Here is a 12,965-nt window from a genome sequence, read left to right on the forward strand (position 1 = left end):
CCACTGTAATAAGACTTGTGATAATTTATGAGCCTACAGTATGATGGAATGAAGTTGAACAGAAGGAGCTTGGTAAAGTAGTAGCTTGGCCTCCTTACCCATAATGAGTGGAATTAGCAGCTGGGATGGAGACTATGCTGGACATGTCCCCATTACACCTTTTAGTTACAATGAAAGCACTGGCAGGGGCAGGGAGGTTAAAAAATAGAAATAACCGATACCTTTAGGATACCCAGAATCTCACACTGATGTAATGAGTGTGTTAAATGTACGGACAGCCAGGGAAATACCAGCTGTCCATACAATAACTTCCAGTTGCTTCAATGAATCTTTCAACATAACAACTGAATGAAGGGAGCAGTGGAAGAATTAACAATGGCACAGTTCAGGAGAGTCTGAAACAGACAAATGGCATTGGAGTTGGGCTATACGGGGTACAGCTTAGACTACAGAGAGCAATCTCTCAAGGTAAGCTGGCCATAGCATTCCAGGCAGCAATATCCACTTTCAGAGTGCGCGTGGAGGAGGATATGCGTAGGTGGTACAAGAATCATAACATATACAACTGTTCAGAGCCAAGCACTTGTGAAATCTCTATCAGCCCCTGCCATGAGATCAAAGATTGTTGGAAAATGTCATGAATCCCTTGCAAGATTAGAGGAAAGGAACAGTGTAAACCTGCTGCAGGTCTCTGGCCACTCAGGAACTGGTGGCAATGACTAGCTGGATGTCCAAGATAGATGGTGTGACTCCATTTAATGGACTGGAACCTGTTCTAACCACCATTAAGATGATGATAAAATCAAAACTATGTAACTGGATCAGGAGGTAGAATATTGGCCTATGATCCAAAACCAAACACATGCAAGCTAATGATGCTGAAGTCATGTTTCAAGAGAAGTTCTGTAATCATGTAGTTGTACAAGAGACAGATTAAACCGATGGTAAGACTTACAAATGGCCATGGGAACTTTAAGAAACATCTACACATGATAAGCGGCCCATAAGTTTAGGCTATGCGGTGAGGAGGATGAAACCAAATCACACTTAATCTTCCAATGCAAAGCGTTGGAGAGCAAAAGACAGAATATTTGGGTCATTAACTCCTAAAGGAATCTTGTCTAACAAGGAACTAGTTAGGGTCTCCTACTACTTTTTCAGGGTACCACTTGGCTTTACAAGAAACGCAGGGAGTGAAACCTCAAAATAAACTCATTTTTGGTGTGGGCAAGACCACTGTGATCTCCCTCCACAAATCACATCAAAACTGAAGCACCAATAATGATAGTATCTTGTTAATACAGCATATAGATTTAGTTTTTAAAATCTGCTTCTCTTTCATTATTGTATATCTAATTTATTCCACATCCCTAAACAGAGTAAAAGTGAAGAATTTGAAAAAGGTAGGAAATTAAAGGGATGGGACCTAGATAATTTGAAAGAAGCATAGGTGGTTCTGAACTTCAAAGAAAACATTAGGCAATGATTGACTGAAGCAGGAGAAAGGGATACAATAAATTATGAATTTGAAAGGTGAGATTGTGAAGGCAGTAGAAGATAAAACAGATAAAAAGATTAGGGCTAGTAGAAAGTCTTTTATAACATAAGAGGTATTGAATTTAACTGATGAAAGGAGAAAATATAAAAATTCCGGTAAATGAAACTGGCAAAAGGCAATACAGGTGCCTAAAAAGCAAGATTTGAGGTGAAGTGCAAAATGGCTAAGCAGTTATGGCTAGAGGACAAACACAAGGCTGTAGAAGCATGCGTAACTACGGCAAAGACAGAGGCTACTTATAGTAAAATTAAAGAGACATTCAGAGAAGAAAGAAGAAGCTCTCTGATATCACAAGCTCATATGGCAAGCCAGCACTAAGCAAAGAAAGGAAATGTGAAAGGTGGAAGGAATATACAGAGGTCCTACATAAGGGAAATAAACTTGAGGACAATATTACAGAGAAGGATGAGGAAGCAGACGAACATGAAATGGGAGACATCATACTGTGACAGTGCACTGAGAGACCTACGAACTGTATAAAAATGGCCCTTGGTGTAAAAGACATTCTCTTAGAATTATTGAGATCCTTGGGTGAGCAAGTCATGACACAATTATTCCATCATACGTGCAAGTTATACGAGACAGGCAAAATGACCTCACACTACAGGAGAAATGTAATAATTCCATTTCCAAAGAAGGCAGATGATGACCTTGGGGAAGATCAATTTGTGTTGCGGAGAAATGTAGGAGCACCCGAGATAATATTGATCCTACGATTTATCCTGTAACGATTGGCTGGAGAAAAACAAACCTATGTTTGCCAGTAAACTCCATATTCTTTAATCAGACTACCACACATAAAGCAGCTTCAAACATTCAATTACTATACAAACAAGTTAATGTGTTAAATACTTGACATCAAGAATGTAAGCAAAAAAAGTTTAGAAAAGATTCAAAATTATACTTTAAGTTTGTTGAAAGTCACTAAGTGCTCTCATTATGAAAAACTGGACGATTATAATTTAGATAATTTTAAGCAAAGCAAGTTTTTCACACTTATAAAAGTGACATAAAATCCGTTGAACTGTATGTCATACAATGATATAATTTTGCAGTTACATTTAGTGATATATGTGGATACTGCCTCCAAACGGTTGTGAATAGAGCGGATAGTAAAGAAGTAATAAATTGAAGCATTATGCCTGATGCTGAAGTTTTACTGTTTGAAAACCAAAAATGTAGTAAGTGATAAACTTTTTTCCTTTCATCATTTTGTGGAGGAGTTGGTTTCAAAGAGAAAATTTTCATAAAGGTTTGGAATTATGTGTGATGATTGCTCAAGTCACGCTGAGTGCTCTCACTCTCAAATACTGGGTCAATGAATTCTGGGTATTTGTGTGTCATCAGTTATGCTAACTTAAGGCAAACACACAGCTTGTAACTGTAATATTTGCCTTATTGTGGTGAACTTTTATCATAAGATTATACATCCTAATAAGCAGATTATGACAGAATTTTTAATTTTTAAATTTGTTCAATAATAATGAAAAATATTGAAAATCACATATTTGTTGCCCCTTGAAGCCATTACTTAGGCAAGCTGCATTTGGTACATGGTCCAGGACAATCACTCAGTAATACAGACAGCATTTGCAGATTTAGTGGAAGCTTCTGACAATGGACTATGCTCTTTGAAAACACAGGGAGTGAAAGATTATTTACCAGACTGCAGCTATTGAGTCTAAGGGCAACAAAGGGAAGCCACAGTTGAAAAGGGAGTGAAATAGCATTGCAGCTTATTCTCGATTTTGTTTTTCCTGTATACTGAGCAAACTGTGAAGGAAACCAAGAAGAAATTTGGAAACAGAATTAAAGTTCAAGGCTAAGAAATAAAAATATTAAGGTTTGTTGAGGACACTGTAATTCTGTCAGAGACAGTAAAGGACATGGAAGAGCACCTGAATGGAATAGATAGTTGCACTGTAGGAAATACAATGAAACCCCACTTTTACACTTTTTCAAGGGATTTTAAAGAAACAGTGTAGAATGTGGGAAATAACATTTTAAGTGGTGGTAGTTACCAGCCAATTGTGGCTGTGTAATTTACGAAGAGTGTGTACACAGTGTAATTTACGAAGAGAGCTGCAGTGCTCTCCAACCAAAATGGATAAAAGGAATGGACAGTGTTTCTAAAGATTCTCAAGTACACATCAACACAAATAAAAGAAGGATAATAGAATGTAGTTAAATGAGGTGTTTATGAGTGAATTAAATCAGTAAATGAGACACTAAATGTAGTAGACGAGTTTTGTTGTTTGGGCATCAAAATAACTGATGAAGGTTAAGTAGAGATGATATAAAATGTAGACTGGCAGCATAAAAAATATATCACTGCTGAAAGAGAGTAATTTATCAGAATCTAGTATCAATTTAATTGTTAGAAAGTCCTCTTGGAAGGTAAGTGTCTCACTTGTAGCATTGTACGGAACTGAAACTTTAACAAAAAACAGTTCAGACAAGAACAGAAGCATTTGAAATATGGCACTACAGAAGAATGCTGATGATTATATGGGTAGATCGAGTATCTAATGAGGAGTTACTGAATCAAAATGAGGAAAAAAGAAATTTGGCTTGACTTGACTAAAAGAAGGGATCGGTTGATAGGACGCATCCTGAGGCCTGAAATTATCATCAATTTGATAATGCAGGGAGGTGTGGGGAGTTGATAAAAACAACGAAGAATAATTACAAAAGATGTCTAATGCAAAATACTAACACTAAAGTTCTATAATTCAATGACACATGGTTCCAAACAATAGACATCAGTTAGACAGCTTTAATCTGTCATGTGTATTAAAAAATGTACATACATTTTGAACTGTAATACAAAACAAACTAGCAGCATGCTAAGTGAAAAATAGGTCTGCAACTTTTCTTATAATTGAAATAATTTATTACTCTAGGGCAGTCTCTGTATGTGGGCCATTACCTGTATTTGTCACACAACACTGATGTTTTAAAAATGGACACGTGTCCGAAATTAGTCACCATCGAGAAATAATAAATAAATACTTCTCAATGCCACTTATTATCAACCACTTATTTCAATTGTAATACAAAATTAGTAATGTTTTTAATCTTTATTTTTATTAAAAGACTTTTGATCTTCTGATAGTTTGCTTTTATCATAAATAAGAACACACAAATTAATTTATTTTATTAAGCCTATTACACTATCTATGCTTGTGTAACACTTACTTGGAGATTCTGCAGGAAAATTCTGGTGCCCTCCTGTGTCACCACTAGGACTTTCAACACCTGACAGGTTAACAAGTGAGGTCGTCCTGTTTGGCGATTTAACCTTCAAACAAAATGCCACAAAAATGAACAGAAATGACAAAAATAAATACAAAAGGGAAAAGAAATCTTACTGAAATACTCACTTGAAATGAAGGTGTGTCTTTGAGTATGGGAGTGCCAAGATCATCATGGAAGCTTATAGAATCATCCTGAAACAAACAAGATACTACATCAATAAGTGGAGTAACAGTTTCATCAGATAAACAGTGGTGACTACAAAACCAGAAAATGGCACCTAGATATCCATGTCAAGTCCAGCCTACACGAGGACCCAAAGTATATGAGAGAATTTTCCAAAACAAGGGAGAAACCCATATCATAAGCACAGTCTTGTGCAGATATCCAACATAATACATTCTCTGTATCAACTTTTGCTTGCACTACTCATATTCAGCCAAGGAAACAGTACTAGAAAGCCCAAGAAACTCTACTTCTAATGGATATGACCTGAGGGAAGTCCAAAGCATTCATATGAAACTGTGAAGGGAACCCATATAACAAGTGAAACCTGGTGGTTATTTGAACAATATTCTACCAAATAGGACTCTACGTACTTAATCATTATCCCACTTCATTAAAGAAAACTGAACTTATTCTTTCAAACTGAAAGAAGTGCATTATGCAGTAAAGTGATGTACCAGAAGTAAGTATTGAGAGAGAGAGAGAGAGAGAGAGAGAGAGAGAGAGAGAGAGAGAGAGAGAGAGATACGCAATGACAGAAAGTTAACAAAAAATGCAGACTTTATAAACTATGTTTAATATTGTTTAACTATAATGGAAAATGCAGAATTTAATAATCACAATATTATGAATACTTGCTACTCACCATATAGAGGAGACACAGTCACAGACAGGCACATCATGAAGACTGCTATACATTAAGCTTTTGGCCAAAAGACCTCCTCCTGAAGTCAAAAATAAACACACATTCACACAAGCATTACTCAAACACACATGAACACAGCCTCTGGCAGCTGAGACTGGACTGAGTACAGCAAAAGTGACTGATGGGAGAAGCAATCTGCGGGTGGTGGGGGTAACGAGGAGGCTGGGGTTGGAAGGGGGAGAAATATCACTAGTGGGGTGGGGAAAGTACAGTACTGCTTGAGGAACTTGCAAACAAGAGGCATGGGGTAGTGGACTGGAAATGGTGAGATGTAGAAGAGGGGAAAAAGAGATTAGTGGGTGCACTGGTGAAATAGAACGATCTGTAGCACTGGAATGAGAGGAGAGGCGGAGATAACTAGATGAAGGAAAGTGCTAACTACTCCCTGTTTTTCCATCTACCTATCCCGTTCCCTACTTCCACTCCAGCACTGCACTGCCTTCTACTTCACCAATGCAACCACAGTATTTTTCCACTCCTCTACTTACCCTCTAAATGCTCCCAATTGCACCTAACAGCCCCACCCTATCACAACCATGGCCCTACAGGCTCCCACAAGCAGCTCTACAATTCCCCCACCTCTACCCTGCCATAACACTCCCTCCCCACCCAAGTCTCCTGTATAACCCCGCTGTATGCAGTCTGGCCTCAGAGGCCCCAGAGAGAGTGCTTGTGGTTGTGTGAATTTTCTACTTTAGAAGGAGGCCTTTTAGCCACAAGTTTAAATGTATAGCAGTCTTTTTGTTTCTCCTGTCTGCAACTCAATGTCTCCTCTATATGGTGAGTAGCAGGCTATCCTTTTCAGAATATTGTCAATATAAAACTATACTTTGATTATAATAGAGGGAAACATTCCGCGTAGGAAAAATATATCTAAAAACAAAGATGATGTGACTTACCAAATGAAAGTGCTGGCAGGTCGACAGACACACAAACAAACAAACACAAAAATACACACAAAATTCAAGCTTTCGCAACAAACTGTTGCCTCATCAGGAAAGAGGGAAGGAGAGGGAAAGACGAAAGGATGTGGGTTTTAGGGAGAGGGTAAGGAGTCATTCCAATCCCGGGAGCGGAAAGACTTGCCTTAGGGGGATAAAAGGACGGGTATACACTCGCGCACACACACACATATCCATCCACACATATACAGACACAAGCAGACATATGACTTTTGTCTTTAGATATGTCTGCTTGTGTCTGTATATGTGTGGATGGATATGTGTGTGTGTGTGTGTGTGTGTGCGCGCGCGAGTGTATACCCGTCCTTTTTTCCCCCCTAAGGTAAGTCTTTCCGCTCCCGGGACTGGAATGACTCCTTACCCTCTCCCTAAAACCCACATCCTTTCGTCTTTCCCTCTCCTTCCCTCTTTCCTGATGAGGCAACAGTTTGTTGCGAAAGCTTGAATTTTGTGTGTATGTTTGTGTTTGTTTGTGTGTCTGTTGACCTGCCAGCACTTTCATTTGGTAAGTCACATCATCTTTGTTTTTAAAACTATACTTTTGTTGACAGGTTCTACAAGCATGAGTAGCATGTTTGTAGGGAATCTGTCGACAAAAACAAAGTGTGAAGCACATAATGGGGCTGGAACATGAGACTGACCTTCTGCAGAAGGGCACTAGGTGCCTGAAAGCAGCTGAGAAATTAAATTTTTTATTTGTAACTGATTCTTATTATTTCATTATGTTGCTACATCACTATTTAAAAATAAAAATGGTCAATGTCACATCTCAGTACATACCATACACCCTTACTACTGTAATGTAGACACACACACACACACACACACACACACACACACACACACACACAAACTTACCATATTACTTTGATATCGCATGAGTTGTTCATCTGCCTTTCGTAATTTCTGCTTCAAAACTTTTATTTCTTCTTCCAGAGGTATTACAACTGAACGTAGAACTTCTGCATCTTCTTGAGCCTTAAAATACAAGGAAAAATATTTTACTTTCAATAGTAGGATCATTTCATGCTAATTAACCAAATCTTTAAAATCAACTTACTTTCACAATCTTGGTTTCAATGACATAGGACAGAAATTTTAAACAGAACTAAAATTAAACCATGCTGTGCGCAACAGCTCCTACACATGTTTGGAATGTCACTTCTGGAGCACTATTTTCAGTCACAGTGCTTTCCAAAGTTACTTAAATTTTACTAGGGGTTCCACAGTTATATCTGATTTAATTAAAAGTTTTTAGTTTTCTCCTGAAATATTCATATAACCAAATCAGCTTTGTTATGGAATAAATATATTCCTTACAAAGATTGGGGAGGGGGATAAAAAGCACTGTCAGTCCCACCTTGTATATAAGCTGCAATGACATGTTTTCAGGACCTATAAATATATTGTTTATGATGGAGTAAAAATATCCCTTACACAGATGAACAAAAAAATGGAAAGCACTGTCAGCTCCACCTAGCATACAAGCTGCAACAACAGTTTCTGGACAAACAAGCACACTGTTTCAGTTTCGTTTACTTGAACAGTATGATGTTTGCATTTAAATTTCTCTGTTATTCTTTTCTGAGTTGAAAGAGCCAGAGGAAATAAAGGTAACCTGATATAACAATAAAAAGCCTTCTTACAGAGTGGCTACAAATACTGTTATTCATCACTGCTGCTCCAAGGCCTGAGTGAGAGAGGGATGACAACATTGGCAGCACCACGTGCAGAAAAGAGGAGTTTACTGAAGTACAAGTGAGATTTTCACATGCGGGGTTTAGAAACACGAACATATTGAGGTAGAACATATGTGACTGATTAAGACACCCAGAAAGAGTCCAATTGTGGTACAGGTGTAAAGGAAGCAATTGTAGAAAGTGAAGATGCTTCTTAAATATTAAAATGCACACAGTACACAATTTAAATCTTTTTTATTTGCAGAGCCAAAATGTGCAAATAAGAAGCTAAGCTGTAATCTAGACTGCCAGAAACACTTCTTTGACCTATGTGTTTTGCACAACAAAAATAAAATACAAATATGCTACACATGGCATGTCCACAACATATTCATATATGAGTGAGAACAGCAAAGCACGATTATGCAAGAATAAATGACTAAGTAACTTAATAAATGTTGAAGATGAATTATTTATTTATAATTTCATCATAAATATTGTTCCCATAGTGCGAAATAGACATTTAGGTCATGGTAAAATGTGGAGCTTTAAGGAAATATAACCAGTGTAAAGAATGACACAAAAAAGCTTTAGAAATGAGCATTCCTTTTTATGGAATTAAACTTCCTGTTACATTCTCAGCCAGTTCAATTATTTTTTTTTTGGAATGGTTATTTTTCACCCTTTTGTTCATGAACAATCAAAACTTTCTCTTTCATGTACAAAGTAATCCGTAAAATTATTAGGCTTTTACGCAATTCCAAATTAAACTGTAGAGACCATATTAGGCATGTCTGCAGAAGAAAAGCTCAAGTATGCTACACCATGACAGATGCAGTGAACAATGAATAGAATAATTAATGAAGTGTATTCTAAGGAACACTGCCATAACCTTTTTATCGAGGCGAGTAGAGGACAAGTGAACAGTTCCTTATAACATCGGTCCAGAAACTAATGGTTTCATGAGTACAAAGTTTGCACAGATTCTGTTGTGCCAATGTTACAACACTGCTAACTTCTAAGGTTACGTTTATTTTGAACCACCTAAAGTGGGGTAAAAATTATAAATTTTTAAACTGCTAAATAGCATTTCAACAAGTGTATCAAACATGCCTCATCAATACTATGGTCTCCCAGATCCTCCCACCCCCTCCCTCCCCAAATTAACCCTACAATTTGTGTGTGTGTGTGTGTGGGGGGGGGGGGGATTTAAAAGGTTGTGTGTATACCAGTCCTGTTGACAGTGTTTGATGTTCTCTGGGAATGCATTCTGGATGTCACAAATGCATTCAAAACACGTCTGGTAATTTTTGAATGTACATGATCACTGACAAGGAGGCATGCTGAAGTTTGCCTTCGTATTGACAAGGGCCTTGTGGAACACTTGTTATAATGTTTTGTCCTCAAGTGCATACTGCAATAGAGCAATAATATTGTTCTATATAGCTCAATGTTATAATGTTTGTGTTTCGTACCTGTGCTATTGTAATAATAAGAAAAGTTAATTAAATTCTTGGTATACAAAATCAGAATATAAAATGTTAGTCAGGCTGGATTACAGGTGCTGCATGTAAATAATATTCCCCTAGTTTATTCAGTTCTTGCTCAAATTAAATAGCAGACTTGTGAAAACCTACTTGCTGCAGCTATTCAGACCTAAAATGACTTGAGCCCCCATATGGTAGTTACAAACCAAATAAAAATTTTTAATCAGTCTCGTAACATTGCAAGACTATTTAAACTGCAAGGCTTAGAAGTCCCCAAATATTTTAAGTCCAGGCCAACACTAACCTTGATAAACGAAAAGCCATGCAACACTTGATCAAATTATTTTAAGTGTTGACAGAACCTAAGATATTCAGAGCCCATACTGAATCACTAGGCAAATTACCCCTAGTCCTAACTTCTGCTGTCATGAAATCTTGTAAGTCCATAAAATCATACAGCCAAAACCACCTTGCAGGGAGGCATAGACCTTACCTCTGCTGGCATGACAGCCTGGCTGCCCAAAACCAAGATGGCAGCCGCCTTTTATAGAAATTTCCATGAATTTACATCATTCATTGGGTAAATGATTTTACCAGCCTTAAATACAACTCTTTGACATACACTAAGGTGACAGAAGTCATGGGATATCTCCTAATATCATGTCAGACCTCCTTTTGTCTGGCATAGTGCAGCCACTTGACGTGGCATGGACTCAAGTCACTGTAAGTACCCTGCAGAAATATTGTGCCTTGCTACCTCTTTAGCTGTCCACAATTGCAAAAGTGTTGCCAGTGGAAGAACTGACCTCTCAATTATGTCTCAAAAGTTCAAACCCAAATTGTTCTCTAACTCAATCACGAACAACTGTGGTACGGTGACATGGCAAATCGTCAACCATAAAAATTCCACTGTTGTTAGGGAAACATTAAGTCCCATGAATGGCTGCAAATGGTCTCCATGTAGCTAAAGATAATCATTTCCAGTCAATGATTGGTTCAGTTGTACCAGAGGACCCAGTCCACACTGTGTAAACACAGCCCACACCATTATGGAGACCCCACCACTCTGCATAGTGCCTCATTGGCAAGATGGGTCCATAGCTTCATGGGGTCTGCACCACACTCAAACCCTACCATCAGCTCTTAGCAACTGAAATTGAGACATAACTGACCAGGCCATGGTTTTTCAGTTGCCTAGAGTCATGAGCCCAGAAGAGGCACTACAGGCGATGTCGTCACTCAGCAAAGGCACACGTCAGTCTTCTGCTGCCATGGCCCATTAATGGCAAATTTGACCGCACAATTATAATGGAGACATTTGCCGTATGTCCCACATTGATTTCTGTAGTTATTTCATGCAGTGTTGATTTTCTGTTAGCACTGACAATTCTACCCAAACACCGCTGCTATCGGTTATTGAGTTACGGCCATTGGCCACTGTGTTGTCTGTACTGAATTCCTTAATAATATCTGAAATGGAATATCCCACACATCTAGCTCCAACTACCATTCTGCATTCAAAGTCTGTTAATTCCCATTGTGGCCCAGAATCTTGTTGGAAAACTTTTCACACGAATCACCTGAGTATAAACGACTGCTCCACCAGCGCACTTCCCTTTTATACCCTGCCTATGTGATATTTACTGCCATCTGTAAATGTGTGTACTACTATCCCATGACCTTTGTCAGTTCAGCGTATGCATAGTATTTTAAGTGTTGGCAAAAGCATACTAAAATTTCAATTAAAATGAAATACAAAAACAAATTTTGCATTAAATAGTTTGCCTACAATCTTGATTAGAGTGACTGCACATTTCAAATGATGAGAATAATATTTAGTTGTTGTTAGCTGTGCCTCTAACATTTACATTATACACAGAAGAGGCTCATCAGTCTTTTAGGAAATGATCATCCTTTTCCACTTGTGAAGCAAATATCTGTATCTTTAATAAAATTTGAATCATGGGCAAAACTATGAGAAATTTTAATTATTTTAATTAAAACCAGCAACTGTACACAGAAAACTTACAATCTAAGTTGTGTTCACGAGGTGCGAGTATGTTTACCAACACACACTGTCATGCTGTCGGTGCATCTGTCTCATGTAATTAATTGTGCTCACTTTAATTAAAGATCTGATTCCATTGCCTCTCATTGTCTCATTAACGATGTAAACAAACATGTAAGCAGCTCACTCGACATGCCTTGATGAGTGCTTTTACACGATAGGTAACAACAACTGTTAACAAAGATATTATGATACGGAAATTCATCACAGATACCTTCTAGGGTTAATAATCAATTAAATGTAGCATTTGCACAGTCAATATATATATATGGTTAAACACCTGTATTATCTTGAAGTCTGTGAATCGTACTCAGCTGTTAAGTTTACTGGTATATGCAGCATATGTACAAACATGTTCAAAGCTCTCTACTCTTTGTGCGAAACCCAAGCACTCTCATGATGTCACATTCAGACTCTAGAGGGTTCGACAGGAGCATGTGCACCAGCCGCTGCTACCTGGCCCAGGCTCTGTAACTCCTTAAGACTTTTGTCAAATATCAGAACATACTGGCCAAGCAGCCGCACACTCAAGTTGCCGCGCTTAATCGAAACAGATCACGTAGGTTTCTTTACTATCTGTTACAATCACAATATCTGTAGTTTGGGTCCTCGGGACTCTGTTATGTTTATCTATACAGCACTACTTTATATCAAAAGCAACTTGAGTGACACCAGGGAGAACATGCACTATGACAAAACTACATGCAAATTGGCCTGTGATACCCCAAGAGACAAAAATAAGATACTCACACACGACAACATGTTTAAAGTTTTTAATAAATTTCCAAAACCTGCTCAGTCCTCACACTATACTATTTCTAAAGTTCAGATTTTGCACTCATTGAAATAAAAAATGTTAATATTAGTCAGTCCAGCCATACTTGTCCTGTAAGCTAACGAAGATTATTGAAATAAAAAAAAATTATTATTAGTCAGTCTGTTCACAGTGGCCAGACACAATGGTCTTGTATGTGCGAGTTGTGAATGTGTGTGTATTCTACTTCAGAAGAAGGCCTTTTGGCCGA

The 12,965-nt window shown here is 37.9% G+C and overlaps 1 protein-coding gene across 2 annotated transcripts in view; it reads right to left on the reverse strand.

Moving 5' to 3' along the window:
- LOC126241509 (rab GTPase-binding effector protein 1) overlaps positions 1-12,965 on the reverse strand; it is a 204,743-nt gene that overhangs the window by 79,869 nt on the left and 111,909 nt on the right. For both annotated transcript variants that reach the window (XM_049948012.1, XM_049948011.1), the window contains exons 5-7: positions 7,565-7,684; positions 4,942-5,007; positions 4,757-4,859 (exon numbers count right to left, since the gene is read on the reverse strand). In XM_049948012.1, coding sequence (XP_049803969.1) covers positions 4,757-4,859; positions 4,942-5,007; positions 7,565-7,684 — 289 coding nt within the window. The remainder of the gene's footprint in view (positions 1-4,756; positions 4,860-4,941; positions 5,008-7,564; positions 7,685-12,965) is intronic.

The sequence above is a fragment of the Schistocerca nitens genome, chromosome 1, assembly GCF_023898315.1.
Source record: "Schistocerca nitens isolate TAMUIC-IGC-003100 chromosome 1, iqSchNite1.1, whole genome shotgun sequence".
NCBI classification, from domain to species: domain Eukaryota; kingdom Metazoa; phylum Arthropoda; class Insecta; order Orthoptera; family Acrididae; genus Schistocerca; species Schistocerca nitens.